The sequence below is a fragment of the Cajanus cajan genome, chromosome 11 (genome assembly GCF_000230855.2).
Source record: "Cajanus cajan strain Asha chromosome 11, NIPB_CcT2T_4, whole genome shotgun sequence".
NCBI classification, from domain to species: domain Eukaryota; kingdom Viridiplantae; phylum Streptophyta; class Magnoliopsida; order Fabales; family Fabaceae; genus Cajanus; species Cajanus cajan.
In genome coordinates this window covers 26477353-26493389 of record NC_138527.1, presented here as the reverse complement: position 1 = coordinate 26493389, position 16037 = coordinate 26477353, and the positions used below count along the sequence as shown (strand labels likewise).

General features: G+C 29.9%; 2 protein-coding genes across 4 annotated transcripts; both read left to right on the top strand.

Annotated features, from left to right (window-relative positions):
- Positions 1-14: 14 nt before the first annotated feature.
- LOC109791771 (Cobalamin biosynthesis CobW-like protein) lies at positions 15-3917 on the top strand. The gene is made up of 9 exons (XM_020351120.3): positions 15-195; positions 464-681; positions 919-1033; positions 1171-1260; positions 1539-1709; positions 1799-1918; positions 2588-2698; positions 3406-3487; positions 3574-3917. Exons 1-9 carry the CDS (start codon positions 67-69, stop codon positions 3630-3632), a joined length of 1095 nt encoding a protein of 364 aa, XP_020206709.1. The 5' UTR covers positions 15-66; the 3' UTR covers positions 3633-3917.
- Positions 3918-10109: 6192 nt separating this feature from the next.
- On the top strand, positions 10110-14916 carry LOC109791773 (putative methyltransferase PMT4). 3 transcript variants are annotated; one of them, XM_083066353.1, is made up of 10 exons: positions 10110-10127; positions 10511-11320; positions 11498-11633; positions 11791-12031; positions 12238-12463; positions 12612-12774; positions 12892-13193; positions 13295-13427; positions 13760-13964; positions 14608-14916. In XM_083066353.1, exons 2-9 carry the CDS (start codon positions 10809-10811, stop codon positions 13907-13909), a joined length of 1863 nt encoding a protein of 620 aa, XP_082922479.1. In that variant the 5' UTR covers positions 10110-10127; positions 10511-10808; the 3' UTR covers positions 13910-13964; positions 14608-14916. The 3 variants fall into 3 exon arrangements, with proteins under 3 accessions (XP_082922479.1, XP_082922478.1, XP_082922480.1); XM_083066352.1 differs by lacking the exon at positions 10110-10127 and adding an exon at positions 10144-10302; XM_083066354.1 differs by lacking the exons at positions 10110-10127; positions 13760-13964 and adding an exon at positions 10144-10302.
- Positions 14917-16037: the final 1121 nt, after the last annotated feature.

Here is a 16037-nt window from a genome sequence, read left to right as displayed (position 1 = left end):
TAAATTCCGAATTTCTCTGAAACCCAAATATTCTTACAATTTCATTTACAGCACAAACTGTTGAAGATGGAGCACGACGAAGATGGAGAGCCACCTCTTGCTGTTCAGATTCAAGGGAATGATGAATCCATTTCTCACCAATCTTCTGTTGGGGTCACTCTCATAACCGGTTATCTTGGTGCGGGCAAGTCCACTGTAAGCTTTTTAAACCCTTTTTCATTTCTATGCCATCGTGTCAAACAGTCCATCATTTTTCTGCTCATGATTCTCTCTAAATTTTCCATTTTTCTTATTTTTGGCCAATTGGGTAGTTTAAAGTTGTGTGCTTTTTCACTTTGGTAGCGTTGTTGTTGTTGTTGCTGCTGCTTGTTTGAACTAGTTTTTTGTAATGGTGGTGGTGTTTTAGTGATTTGCGGTGTGGAATTGTGATCTTGTAAGTTGTAACTGAGGCATTGGCTTTCAGCTGGTGAATCATATTTTGAATTCGCAACATGGGAAGAGGATTGCAGTCATATTGAATGAGTTTGGTGAGGAAATTGGCGTGGAAAGAGCGATGATCAATGAAGGGGATAAAGGTGCACTGGTTGAAGAATGGGTTGAGCTTGCCAATGGGTGTATATGTTGCACAGTCAAGCATAGTTTGGTTCAAGCACTTGAGCAGCTTGTTCAGAGAAAGGAAAGGTAAAAACAAGAAAACACTTTAAATTTTGTGGTCAATTTGAGGCATGGAAAGTTGAAGCAACATACTTGTGACACTTAATGTTGCAGTTCACTTTCATCTAGCCCAACTTTCATTTTATCATGAATTGATGTCGTGTCAATAAAGTGTGTCTTTAGGCACATTTTTGGCACAATTATCATGAAATGCGACATATTTTAGCACAATTAAATAGCTTTTTATGTGTTGTGTGTCTTTAGGCTTGACCATATATTGCTGGAAACCACTGGACTGGCAAATCCAGCTCCTTTGGCATCTGTTCTTTGGTTAGATGAACAGTTGGAATCAGAAGTGAAGCTTGATTCTATCGTCACAGTGAGTATATTTTTTGGGTGAAACTTTTGTGGCTCTTCTACTTATATGATGATATAGATGTTGTTTCTTTCCTTGGTATATAAGAGCATAGCTTGTGAATCATGGCCACTTTTCTGATTGAGTTTCTGCTCAAGTAGGTGGTGGATGCTAAAAATCTGCGCTTCCAGCTTGATGAGCATCGTGGCTCATCTTCATTTCCAGAAGCATATTTTCAGATAGCATTTGCGGTAATTGTTTATTACATTAACTGGATATTGGATTATCAGTTGTTATTGATAACATGTTTCTGCCAGAATTTCAAAGACTGACGAAAAAGGGATAAAAATAGAGGGAACAGTAAAAATATATTGCACCACTGAGACTCTTAGTAATTGTTATGTATAACACTGAGCTTATACCCTTATTTATATTGATAATTTTGTCAGGTATTAGCGTAGCACAACTAGTACAAGCAGTTAGTGGAATTGGATGCTGAAGAGCTAATAATTTTTTCTGTTTGTTTCAGGACATTATAATTCTTAACAAGGTTGATTTGGTATCTGCAGAGAGCTCTGGAGCCCTGAAGGAACTTGAGGAGGAAATACATAACATAAACTCTCTTGCAGAGATAATTCATTCTGTCCGATGTGAAATTGACTTGTCTAAGATATTGAACCGCCAAGCTTATGATACTGCAGTAAATCATACATATTTTTGCTCTTAAAGCATAGTTTTTCTTCCCACTTCCATGTGACAACTACTTACCTTTGTTGTCTCTCTTTTCAGCGTGCCACACATTTAGAGACATTGTTAGAAGAAAGTCGTTCTTTGTCTACCAAAAAGGTTCATGATAGTGGCGTGAGAACCATATGCATTTGTGAGACACAGACGATTGATATTGATAAGGTATATATACATACATACATGTATGAGACACATCAATGATATTTATTTTTGTGTGTGTGAGAGCAACAGGAACAAGTATTGGCCATTAAATCTTTATTATGAGTGATTAAGTTTAAATTGTAAAAATCATGTATTTTTTGGGATGATCATGTGAAACTATTAATCTCAATCATCCATTTGTAGTTGTTTGGTCAAGATTTGTTTCTCTCACTAGTCAAAATAACTTTTTCATTAGATACATCCTCACACATATAGTTTTCCTTTTTTCTATAGCTTTGAGTTGAGTATCATCGTAGTTTATTCTACAACTAGCAGTTGCATTATGTGCTTGTTTGTGATAGCATAAATTTAGAAAACTGCTATTTTTTGAAGTTCTCTCATAAAGCTAGCAAAGTTAAGCGATTATTTCTTCAAAGTGGAAAACTGAACAAGACAGTGTTTCCCTCTTTATATGTCCACTAGCTCCATCAAAGGCTTCCAGGCATAAATATGCAGCCGGAGTTCTCAGTTTTCCTCCACTTAATCTCAGTCCATTGTTCGTTTCTGTATTGCAACAGTGAAAATTGTCTTTTGTTAATTCACCTTTTCTCAAGTCAGTGTTTTGGATACACCTTTATGTGTCTTGTATTCATATATTTATATATTGTTTACAAATTATAACCATGACAGACTCGAATATGGCTCGAGGAAATTCTCTGGGAGAAGAAATATGATATGGATGTATACCGTTGCAAAGGAGTGTTAAGTGTTCAAAATTCTGATCAACTGCATACATTGCAGGTAAATTATACTTGACACCATTAAGATTTTTCCACTGGTTTTCTTGTGCTGCTACAATGTGTAAGATTTGGGCATTTAAAATTTTGTTTATATTTTATAACTAAGTGTACCATTTCATTCACTATTACTTTTTGATACAATATTTAGTATATAAAACACCACTTCCATGTTTTAAACTGACAAGTAAACTTTGACACATCACCAACTACCAATCTAGGATGCCATCTACCTCAATCCCTTATTTGTAGATTCTGCAAAAGTTAACTCACTTATTGTTCTGGTCTGGTAGACTGGTACCAACTACTAATGCAGGTTGATTTTAATTTGTCATAGTATTAAGGAAAGTTTCACATCCAAAACTAAATTGCTAACTCCTGGATTTACATATTTGAATTTGAAAAAAAAAAAAAAAATCTGTGAGAGAAAATAAGTTGAATTTTATTTATATTTTGCAATTGTCTAGATTCTGAAACACCAGATCCTAACCTGATTAAGAGGGTTTGTATTGTCCATAACTGCCTTTGAAGATTTGATAGTTAATTTATTTAATATCATTATAGACTTGTATCTGATATTTTAATTATGAGATGGTTATGCAGAATTTGGCATGGTAATGGAGTTACTTTGTCTAATTTGTTCTTCTATTTGTTTGTTTATTTAGTTATGATGTATTATTGTGAAATAATTTATTAATGAAAATCTTGCAGGCAGTGAGAGAACTCTATGAAATTGTTCCAGCTAGGATGTGGGAAAAGGAAGAGAAGCGCATAAATAAGATAGTCTTTATTGGTAAGTAAGTTGATGAACTTTTAATTTGAGGAGTGAAAAAGGCCTTCTTCAACTTATTAACATATCATTTGTTTTGTGATTGACAGGTCATAATCTGAAAGAAGATATTCTAATTAACTCCTTTAGAGATTGTGCAACCTGCTAAGCTGTTTTGCTCCCTTTCTGTGGGTATTAGTTCAATAATCAATTGTTTGCTCATGATTTTTAGTTTCAACTAAATCACAGTATTTTTGGATCATAGGAGTTTTTTAAATCATAGGCCAGGTTCTGGAGTGTTATCTTGCTCTCTATTCATAAAGAGTTTTAGTTAACTAATATTCATAGAGACTTCTAGGACAAATTCACAATAACTAATATATAGATTTTAAGAAAAAATGCTTGTCTTTATTTTCTTTTTGAATTATAAAAATACTATCTTGTTTTTACTCTATTTCATTTTTTTTATAAATTTATATAATAAACAAGAGAATTGCTATCTTAAAGCTTTTCTATTTTTTTTTTATTTAAGATATATATATATATATATATATATATATATATATATATATATTTATATAAAGTAGTGTAAAATAAACACTCCGTGCCTCCGAGGGATTTTTTAAAATACAAAAACAATTGCTTGAATCAATCTTACTTTCTTCATCAACTTTGAAAGAAAATAAGAAATAAAAATAATAAAATGTTACAAAATAGTTGGTGGTTTATAAGAAGTGAGTAATTTGAGAGTAGTTATGTGAATAAAAATGTCATAAAAAATGTGTATACGAAATATTGTGTTGTTTTTATATATTATTATAGATTAAAATGACAAAACATAGGTATATTTCATTAGGTGTGCATGTGCGGTTGGTGTAGGTCTTCAATCAAAGTTGTAGTTTTATTTTGGTATTATTCATTTGTATTTAATATAAGTCTCATTAATATACATTTGTATATATTATCGATATAAAATTTCAACTTTAATGGAAGAATAACATTAATCACACTTAAGAAATTGTAAGTTTTATTTATTTAATGAGAGCGATATTATTAGGAGCAATTTACTTAAGCATTTTTAAGAGTTTATTTTAGAGATGATATATTTAGAAATTTTTCTTAACTTCTTAATTCTTTTAATTTATTTTGTTCATTTGAATTTCAATGTTTTTTTATAAAAGAAATTATATTACTTGAAAATAATCTTGTATCAATATAAATTAATTACCATAAATTAAAAATGTAATTTTTATGTGCAAAAATAACTTTATTATAAATTTTGATTACAATGTAATTTAAACATTATAAAGTATTTATTATGAATTTTACTTATATAAAATAAATATTTATTTTGTGCATTATATAATCTAAAATGTTAATAAAAAATAAAAATATAAAATACAATCCAAATGGCCCCTAGACTTAGTTGAATCCTCCATAATTTATATAAAAAATGTTTAAAAGCTATTAAAGGATGACCAAAAATATAGAACATTTAACCATAACTTTATTTAATCAGTTTTTTTTTTTAAATGGTTAATTAAATTTGGTTATAATTTTTAACTATTTTATGTTTTAATTTAAAATTTGGTTAGTTATTTTTTAAAAATAGTTGAATATGGTTAGATATCTATTTCATAATGAATTAACTAAATTGGTTATAAAATTTAACTACTTTAATCATGTACAACTTGGACAAATGTATCTTTTAACCCCAACTCACAATTTTTACTCGATCATCATTGATGCATCTTTGGCTTAACTTCATTTGGAGTATCTTCAACTTGGTCTCATAGAGCATTTTTGTTGGTTATCTTTAATTAGGTCTTAATTAGAACATTTTTAACTTAACTCCAAATGAAACATCTTCAACTCAATTTTGACTGAAGCATCTTTGACCAGAGCTCAAGTTAAATTTTAGAAAAATCTTTTTTGTTTAAATTTTAAAAATTGCTCTCAGGCTATAACGAATTACATAATCAATTTTGACTGTAATTAGTTATATAACTACTTCTTCCTTGTATTTGTATCGTGCACCACCCCTTCTTCTTTTTAAAGTCATTGTGTTTTCTGAACCCCACTTAATAGCAACAATTTGGATTTGGCGAATCTTAGCTTTTAGATTCTACAATGAACAACCACTACCTACAACATGAAGTGAGAATCAAGTAATGCACCTATACAACAGTACCAAGCACCACTTTTACTTTATGTCACACGCACCGTTCAAAATAGTTTAATCAAATTTAAACATCTTTAACTTTCACAAATCTAACTCTTAAGGGTACACCAACCTTTAGTTAAATGAGGAGTCACATAATAACATAAAGTATGTTCAAAGTACAAAGTACATCACTTGAATCTCTAACGATCTTGAAGTCATATGAATTATTGTTAAGGTAGTGTTATACTAGATCATTTAGTTTAACTTATTTTGGAAAAAAAAAAAAAAAGAATAGTTGTTTTTGATTGACACAGAATAATAATAACTATCTCGTGCTATTGGGGAAGTTTCATGAAGCTTGTTTGCCAATCTCTTATTCTTGTATTTGTAAAAGTAAATAAATCAAACAATGATCATATAAATAGCCTCTAGCATTTGTTGAAATAAAAGTAGCCAATTGTTGGCAAAAGTAATAATACTAGTCATCAAGAATATCTTTTTTTTTTATTACTTTTTTTCCCTTCTTTCTTTTCTCTTTTCATTCCTAAATCAAACATTTCATTAATAATTAATTAAAAGAAGCATTTGGTGGGTGCTATTTTATTTGTTAATTTGCAAAAGTGGTTGCCCCTTTTTGTTTGAAAAAGAGAGAAGTGAAAATGTGAATAAATTGTTGAACAAAAGGCAATATTTTTCCCTGTGAATAAAATTAGTTATTATCTTTTAATCTCAATTCATAATCACATTCTTTTTATATGCAAGATTTAAATTTAAAATATTGATTAAAAATTAAGTCTAATTTCACTCAAACATATTACATATTGATAATATAATCTTCTTTAACAATATCATATGTATATTTCAGTTAAAAGATAAAAGAAAGTTTTGAATATATTTTTAATCCTTACAAAATTGCTAAGTTTTGATTTTAGTTCTTGTAAAAAAAATTTCTTTCTTTTTCATTCATATAAAATTCATAACTATATTTTTAGTCTCTATTATTTTTAAATACTTATTATTAGAAGGTCAAATGGTCATATTTGATGCACTCATAAATGCCTATGATACTTTATTAATATATGACATCTTTAAATTTTTTTTAATAGATTTTTAAAATAATTGCTATTTATATATTTTAAAATAAATAAAAATAGTAACTTTAGATTTTAGAGAGATAGAAATCAAAGAAAAATATTTTACAAAACCAAAATCAATTTATGCCCATCTTATAGGGATCAAAAATTATATTTACAAATTTATAAGATAAAAAATAAAATAAAAATTTACAATAACCAAAATCAAATTTTATTTATTTTCTAAGTAAAAGCGTATTTAAGTCTAAAAAAACACTACGATTTTAATAACATAACGTAACAAGAAGGCGAAAGGTCAAATTTACACATTTTAATCAAATTACAAAGAGTATAGTGCCATTTATATATAAAAAAGTTCCCACGAATTTAAATCAATTCAAACGATAGTCTTAGAGTTGATAATTCATTACGTTTGATTTTCCTTCAAACTAAAATTTTCAAACATGCAAATAAAAAATAGTGATTAATTATTTTCTAACAAGCATAAGTTAGAATGACAAATGAATACACAAGAATTTGAAATAGGAGCATGTCCATTAAGGTGAGATGTAACTATTCCAAATAAGGATAATGAGTCATATTTTATTGACTAGGTGAAAAAGGAAGAAAATGGGTGAAATGTGAGGATCCAATGTATGTGATTGGATGACATAAAGTGATTGTCCCCATTTAAGCCAACATGTACACATATTTTTTATTAAGTGTCCGTTACTTGATCACCAAATGCACTAAAATCAAGACACCATTGTATTTGTTGCCATACCATGCCAACTTGGTTTTTATGTACCATTCATGTTTAATACCATAGCTAGGAAGGCTTTGTCGTTACCCCCACTTTGTAAGTATTTTAAAATTTAAAATATGGCTTTTGAAAAATCAACATAATTTTATTACAACTTTATAAAGTATTTTTTTAATTATGTTATTAATGTAAATTATTGAGTAATTTTAGTAATAATTAGCATTTATTAAAAAAATGTGGCTATTTACTTATAATTTTTTTTTGAATCATTAGAATTTACTTAATAGTGGAAGTTGATCTAATATATGTAAAGTTCTATGTTTCAACTTTATAATTATCTTTATAGTTCCTTTGAATAAAAGAAAAATCTGTTTTCTTAATCATGTTTTATTTTATTCGCAAATTTCTAATGAAGACTTTGTTTAAGAAATTCAAGCACAATTATATATAAATTAATAACTTGTTGATATTTCAAAGTGTTTATTATCTCTTAATTGTTGTTCAAATAGTATTTATTATCTTTTAATTGTTGTTTAAATATTTGAAGAATTGTTTTTGTTTCTTCTCAAAGATAGTGTGATACGTGTGATCAATATAAAAAAAATAATTATGGTTAGTGATAAAGTTGAGAGGCCGTTTACAAAAAAATATATATGAAAATTTAAGGAAAAAGAAAAAAATTTATATACTATAACTATTTTAACAAATATTATAAAAGTCAACGAAATAACTATATATGATGATTTTTATAATATTCGTTAAAATAGTCTTATAATATATAATTTTTTGTAATGTCATTATATATGATTCATTTTTTTTTTGTATATTAAACTCTTTTTTGTCATGTTGGTTAACATAAATGGTGATGAATTTGAATACTTATTATGGTGTACCCTATGGTGTACACTTATTATGACTTCGTATACCGATAAAAAGCGGAATGTAATACTTAGTTTGAGGATTCTTATCATGTCATTTGTTTCTTGCCTAATAATTAAGGGATGTCATTTCTTATTTACTATTTTGAATGATAAAAAAATTAAACTCTTTTAAGTAACAAAAACAAAATTAAACCTTATATTATTTATGCTACTCCTAGAATTTTATCATTTTTTTTGTCTGTAGATATAGTCTAGGCAGTATCCTAAAGTTAACAATTAAAAATTAATTTGTATTTACAAAACATAGTTTCTAATGGTTAAGCATTATTTTAACACAAACAAAAGTAATTTTATCAATGAAACAAAAAATAATCGGTAATAAAAAATTAAATGAATTTAATATAAAAACTATAATTAATAATGTATAGTTAAATTAATGAAAAGTGCATAGTGAATATGCTTAATTAAATTACTCTTTCAGTCATATATTTTCTTAATTAGTTGAATTTGATTTATCTATTGAATAAAAATTAATGTTAGTCCTAATTAAAAAAAAATATATCATATTACATCATTTTTAAAATTTAAATGAATAAATTAAAAATTTTAATGATAAAGAAACCAAATTAAACTAATTATATAAAATAAAGATCAAAAGAGTAATTTAGCTTAAAAATAGATAAACAAATTATTAAATTGAAAAGTGCATATTTTTTTATTCATCAAAATTACAGTAATGACATCATGGTTAAAATTAGGACCTTGTACATACTATTTGGTTCTTTAATTTTTTAAAATGTTCCATATTGCCTTTCCATCTAAATTAACATAAACATTAATGAAATCAAATAAAAAGGCAATATTGAACATTTTTAAAAAATAAAATAGAGAACTAAATTGACCATTTTAAAAATAATGGGATAATTAAACATTTTAAAAATAGTGGATTCAAATTGAACATATTAAAAAAAGAGTGACCAAACTGATTAAAATTACCTTTAATCTTAATTATAAGTAACAAATTAATTTTTTTTGTCCTAATTATAAGTAAGAATTATTAATTTTTAAAGTTGTTCAAGGTCAAACTTCTTTTATAAATTTTATTTCCTATGTATTCACTTATAACTATCATTAAATATGTCAATCATTTAAAGTAAAGGGTGTATTTGAAATAAAACTTAAATTTGTGATAGAAATAATTAAAAATAACATATTAATTACTTTTCTTAATCTTAATTTATTCTATATTACTTATAATTACAATAAAATATAGTAATTAACAAAATAGGTAAAAAAAATTCAAAATTGATCTAGTTAAAAAATAATGTTAGATAAATTATTATTCAAATTAATCCATTTGTTTTTAGAATATTTAATTTGAATTATTTTTTTAAAATATTCAATTTGGTCATTTACCTTTAAAAAATGTTTGACATTATCTTTTCGTCCAATTTCATTAATATCAATTTAGACAGAAGAATAATATTAAATATTCTTTAAAATTAAAAAATTAAATTAAACTATTTAATAATAACGAGAATAAATTAAATTTTGAAATAAAAAAAGACAAAAAAACATAATTTTACTAATTTTTAATATAACTATTATGATTATTTAATAAATAAAAATATCTTCAAAATTCATTTTACCTTAAAATATTAAGTTATTTTGATTAACAAATCCAATACGTCACTTTTAAAAAAAAAGATATATATGTAATGTGTTCCCAAACGTTGAAGGTACGCAGTGGGAGAAAACAATCATTAAAGAGCAATTATTCGTTGTTCGTTTTCGTTTACCCAAAACATTTAAGAATGTTTATTGTTTTATTACTCTTATGAATCATTGTTGCTATATAAATGCCATAAGTTTGCAAACATGACATCACAACAAAACTCCACTCACTTCCCAATTGCTCTATCAATCTCACTCTCTTCTTAACTAACTCAACTTCCTTGGTACCAACCAAAACCCTGATTCTCCATTTCCCTCTCTCTTTTATGTTTCTCCTGTTATTTTGCACTTAATTAACACCTTTGATTTGATCTGTGTTGGTATTCAATTTTTGTTTTTTTTTCTTGTATGGATTTGTTCCCTGTTTGGTTGCTGGAAAATGAGAAATGGGTACATTGATTGATGGGGTGAATCTCTTGAATTGCGTTGCAGGTGATCTGATTGGTTCTGTGGGAATTGCGCTGGATTCAAAATTGGAACTTTTTTCCATCTCTCTTTTGCAGCATATTTGGGGGTTTGGGTGAATCCATTGAGATTCCTTTGTTATTGGGGAAACAATGTGAGCTATTGTTTCGATGCTTTCAGGGACAGTGAGGGTTTCATAGAATCCTGTGTTATGTTATGATAGGTTGTGGGTTTTCACTTTGCTTGCTGCTCTTGGAATTCTGGGTTGGAGGAATTTAGTGTGGGTTTTGAATCTGTTTGTCAAAGGTAGTTCAAGGATTTGGACATGAGAAGCTCCTGGTTCAATAAATTGTCAATAATTATTGGCCCTAAACCCCCTGTGAACTGGTTATTCTTGTGCCTAATCAGCCTGCTTGTGCTGATTGTTGTTCTAGGTTCATCTTCTTCTAATACTGTTGATACGGCACCTCATATTCCGGTGTCTCTTATATACACAAACTATAGGAGAATTAAGGAGCAAGCGGCGGTTGATTATTTAGAGTTAAGGTCTGTGGCTCGGGGTGTGCCTAGACAAAGAGAATTTGACCTTTGTGGCAAGGAAAGCGAGAATTTTGTGCCTTGTTACAATGTTTCAGCCAATTTGTTGGCAGGGTTTAAAGAAGGAGAGGAGTTTGACCGGCATTGTGAACTGCTAGTTGAAGCAGAGAGGTGTTTGGTTCGCCCTCCTAAGGAATATAAAATTCCCTTGCAATGGCCAACTGGAAGGGATATTATATGGAGTGGAAATGTGAAGATAACCAAAAACCAATTTCTTTCATCTGGAAGTATGACCAAAAGGTACTTCTTTCTCTATGTTAATTGATAGAGTGGAGTTGACCCTCCTTTGGCTATAATAGTGTTTAGACTATAACATTTGACTGCTTAAAGAAAAGTACTACAGCTTTTGGGAGGAGTTAATTGATTCATTATTAATACGGTTTTTCTATTTCTATAATTTTGCAATGAATTATCTAGGTTAATGTTTCTAGAAGAGAACCAAATTGCTTTCCATTTAGAGGAGGGACTGATCTATGATGGTGTGAAAGATTACTCTCGCCAACTTGCAGAGATGATAGGGTTGGGAAGTGACAATGAGCTTCCTCAAGCTGGGGTAGGTCTTCCATTAATCATCACTCACAAGTTCTTCTTCCATTTATCATCTCTTTTTGTATATTGTCTAGTAAAGTCTCGTTTTTGATTTTCGTTAAGAATTTTTGTTTTTGTTGCATAATATATGTGACTGCTCTATGTTTATCACTTTATGGCAGGTTCACAATATACTAGACATTAATTGTGGATTTGGTAGCTTTGCAGCCCATTTGGCATCACTGAATATAATGACAGTTTGTGTTGCTTCATATGAGGCAACAGGTAGCCAGGTTCAGTTGGCCCTTGAGAGAGGCATTCCTGCTGTGATTGGTAACTTCATTTCAAGACAGCTTCCATATCCTTCATTATCATATGACATGGTTCATTGTGCTCAATGTGGCATCATTTGGGATGGAAAAGGTAATCATATTATTGTTAATGGGTATTAATGAATCGTCTTTGCTTCCTAGGTAGTAGTAGACTTCTCTGGATTTTTTGTTTAGGTGTTCTCTGTTAATGAGCATTAATGAATCATATGACATGATTTTCTGCCCTATACCATAGCTACTAACATTTATCTTCTTTATGAACTTCTTTTTGCTCTCTAACATTTACATGTTCAACAGATGGAATGTTTCTTATAGAAGTTGACCGTGTTCTTAAACCTGGAGGATACTTTGTGTTAACCTCGCCCACAAGCAGGTCACAGGGAAGTTCATCACAGATGAAAAGGAAGAACATGTTGTTGCCAATGGAAGAGCTGACCCAGCAACTGTGTTGGACTCTTCTAGCTCAGCAAGATGAGACATTCATCTGGCAGAAGACTGCTGATGTTAATTGTTATGCATCTCGGTAAGGGTAGTTGATAATCTTGTATATAGGCTGTTTATTTGACATTACTAATATCAACTATTAGCTCTGCAAAAGGCTTGCTACATGGTTCTCTTGAAGTAGTATACATCCATAATTCTTTTAGTGACATTGTTCCCTTTCACTGTAGAAAGAAGCATGCTATACCGCTGTGCAAAGAAGATGATGATGCTCAGTCATATTATCATCCTCTTCAACAATGTATAAGTGGAACCTCTAGTAAGCGCTGGATTGCAATACAGAACAGATCCTCTGGATCTGAATTGGGTTCAGCTGAGCTTAAAATTCATGGAAAGTATTGTTTGTAAATGCTTTCAGATTATTTTCTTTATCTCTTTCTAACCTTCATTCCCATTTTGTACTGCTTTTGCCTTTTCATTGACATCTTTCTGATCTCTATTAGAGCAGGAGTTCAGCCTGAAGATTTTTTTGAAGACCTACAGTTCTGGAGATCAGTTCTCAAGAACTATTGGTCTTTGCTTACACCTCTAATTTTCTCCGATCATCCAAAGAGACCAGGAGATGAAGATCCATTACCTCCATTTAACATGATAAGAAATGTGATGGATATGAATACTAAATATGGGGGCCTGAACAGTGCCCTTCTGGAAGAGAAAAAATCAGTTTGGGTCATGAATGTTGTTCCTGCTACAGCTTCTAATTCACTTCCTCTTATACTAGATAGAGGTTTTGCTGGTGTCATGCATGACTGGTAAGTTGCTTTTTGTTCTTGGTCTAGGCAAGTTGTGGTGGTGACTCTCGTGAAATAAATGGTTTTGGTTAATATTTGTGATCTGGTGAATGATCTTCTAGGTGTGAACCTTTCCCCACTTACCCCCGAACATATGATATGCTTCATGCAAATGGACTTCTTTCTCATCTCACTTCAGAGAGGTGCAACATGATGAACTTATTCTTGGAGATGGACAGAATACTGCGTCCAGAGGTACACTGGCCCCCTTATATTTATTGTCATGATTAGTGCTGGAATGATCAATGTGACGACTTGATTTTTCTATTATACATAAGTCGAACATTACATTTATTAGCAGAACAATTAATGGCACCTTTGTTCCCGTCTCTCAAATATTTTTTTGACATCTCCAGAATGGTGAAATTTTTATTTATTTATTTATTTGAATCTAGTCATGCAACCTCACCTATTGGTATGATGCACAGTCTTGTGTTCTTTTTTCTTTTGAAAATACAAGCTATTGTCTTGTCTGTGTCAATGATCTATGAAGCCTAATACGGACATAACGTTACATGGCTTGGTAGGGATGGGTCATTTTTTCTGATAACATGGGAGCTATAGATATGGCTCGCACACTTGCTGCACAAGTACGTTGGGAAGCAAGGGTAATTGACCTTCAAAATGGAAGTGATCAGCGGCTTCTTGTTTGCCAGAAACCATTTCTGAAAAAATGATTGGATTGGCTCTATTGTGTCTCACCCTGGTGAATGAACACGTCGATTTGCTTTGGTAATTATTACGATCCATCTCTTATCCTTAGGCTCATTATTAGTATTGATATTTCTTTATTTATCTTTTAATATTAATAGATAAATATAGATAATATCTTATATAGGTAAGTTCTAGAATGGAGTTGTTATGAATCTGTTTGTGTTTCTCTATGAATATATTGTATACCTCTATCAATGGTATCAATGAAGAATCACAAATTGTTATTTTTACTCCTTTTAGTTGTAGAATTAGGAGTAGACGTAGTGATAAAGTAGTTATCTTTCACCTATCAATGTTGCTTTCATCAGCGACTCTCCTCTCACACACAAGCAATTATTGGATGCTGTAAAACGCTAGTGTTGGTCATGTAGGACCTGGGATCTGCATTGGTCTTGATGTGTACTATACTAGTGTTATGGTTTTGTCAAACTAAGCTTGATTATGTTGCTTCCAAAATTGTGGGGAGGGATGGAATCTAAGAATCCATGATAACTTTGCAAGCAGCACTGCTACGTTTGGATTGTAATACTGATGGTTAAACTGAAAACCTGCCAAAAAATAGATATCCAAAATTTATGCTAATTGAATTCTCTTAAATCGTATCAGAATGTATTGCAGCTTATCTGCTCACTGAACTGCAACTTTTTTGTTTCAATTTCAGGGAATGGATTGTTCAGGAGGCACAAGTTGTATATACTACTCGGAGCCCTCACGTTTTTTCCATCTTTTTGCGCAATTGGGTCAGGGATTGTGGAAGCTGTAGATTGTGGAAGTTCACGTTGAAGTTAGCTCCAATTCATATTTTTTGTCAGAGGTGTTTGTAGTAATTCATTCATTTATATCTTCTTGTCTGCAATTTTTTACTTAATGATTTATTTATTGATCATTGGACGTAAATGCCTTATTGTTGAACAATCACACTGATTTTTATAAGAAAGAATATATGGATGGCCACGAAATTTAAAATGAACTTGAGATTGTAAGAGCCAATGTTCAACTTATGCAGAGCAATTCTTTTTTCTGTTGCCGGATGGATATATAGAGCAATTCCTAGAAGTATTTACCATAAGGTATATAGATCATTAGATTTAATCACATTTTTTTCTCCCAAAATTACAGTCATGAATTTTATCCTTAAAAGAATTTTGGTCTCAAATTTACAAAATATTGCAAATTTTGTCCCCACATACTTGAATCACTACAAAACTATCTTAATTATGGTGGTTTAAGTGTGTAGGTCAAAATTCACAGCATTCTATAAATTGGAGGGTAAAATTCATGAAAGGTCTGAGTATAATATGCTGAGATTATTTAACTATTGGGATGGGAGAACCTCAATCACTTTAATCCTAAACTTTTCTAAATTCTTATTTAGTTATTAACTTGACAAAGATATTCACTTTAACTTTCTTTTTGTCCTGCCACTGTCATGGACTCGCTCATATTCCGGCCCACTAAATTAAAGGCTAATTTTACTTACAGACTCGTTCATATTCTAGTGCACTAAATTAAAGACTAATTTTGCTTATAGTGCTATTTATTTTAACCGTTTATGCTACCACAGATGAGGTGGGAAAATTAAAATAAATAACTGTGTGATGTTAGAGAATAAAAGAAGATTTGGAAAATCAACAATTAAAGTGATTAATACTTAAAAATTTTAAGGAATACTTTAGAGGTTTATTGTAATGATGCACTTATCACCAACGATAATTTTACACATACTAAAATATAGTTGCTGGTAGGCCACTTCTAATTTAAATTCTCTACGAGTTTCACGACGCATCCGATTATTAACATCCATTTCATAACCCATTTTAGGTGTCAATGACCAGTCAAGCTTGATGTTTTCTCAAACTTTTCATATTTACCTTCGTCAATTTAATTCATTCCAAAATATATATTTCACTCATAAAGCATATGTTTGCTGTAACCCATGGTGGTTCAACTTTTTAAATCAATTATAATAATTGCAAAAAAAAAAAAAAAAGACTTCAAACTATGAGTTGTATACATAAATTAGGCCTGAGCACGGGTCGGGTTCGGACGAATTCGGGTTGAAAATATTAACTCCAATCTAAACCGATAAAA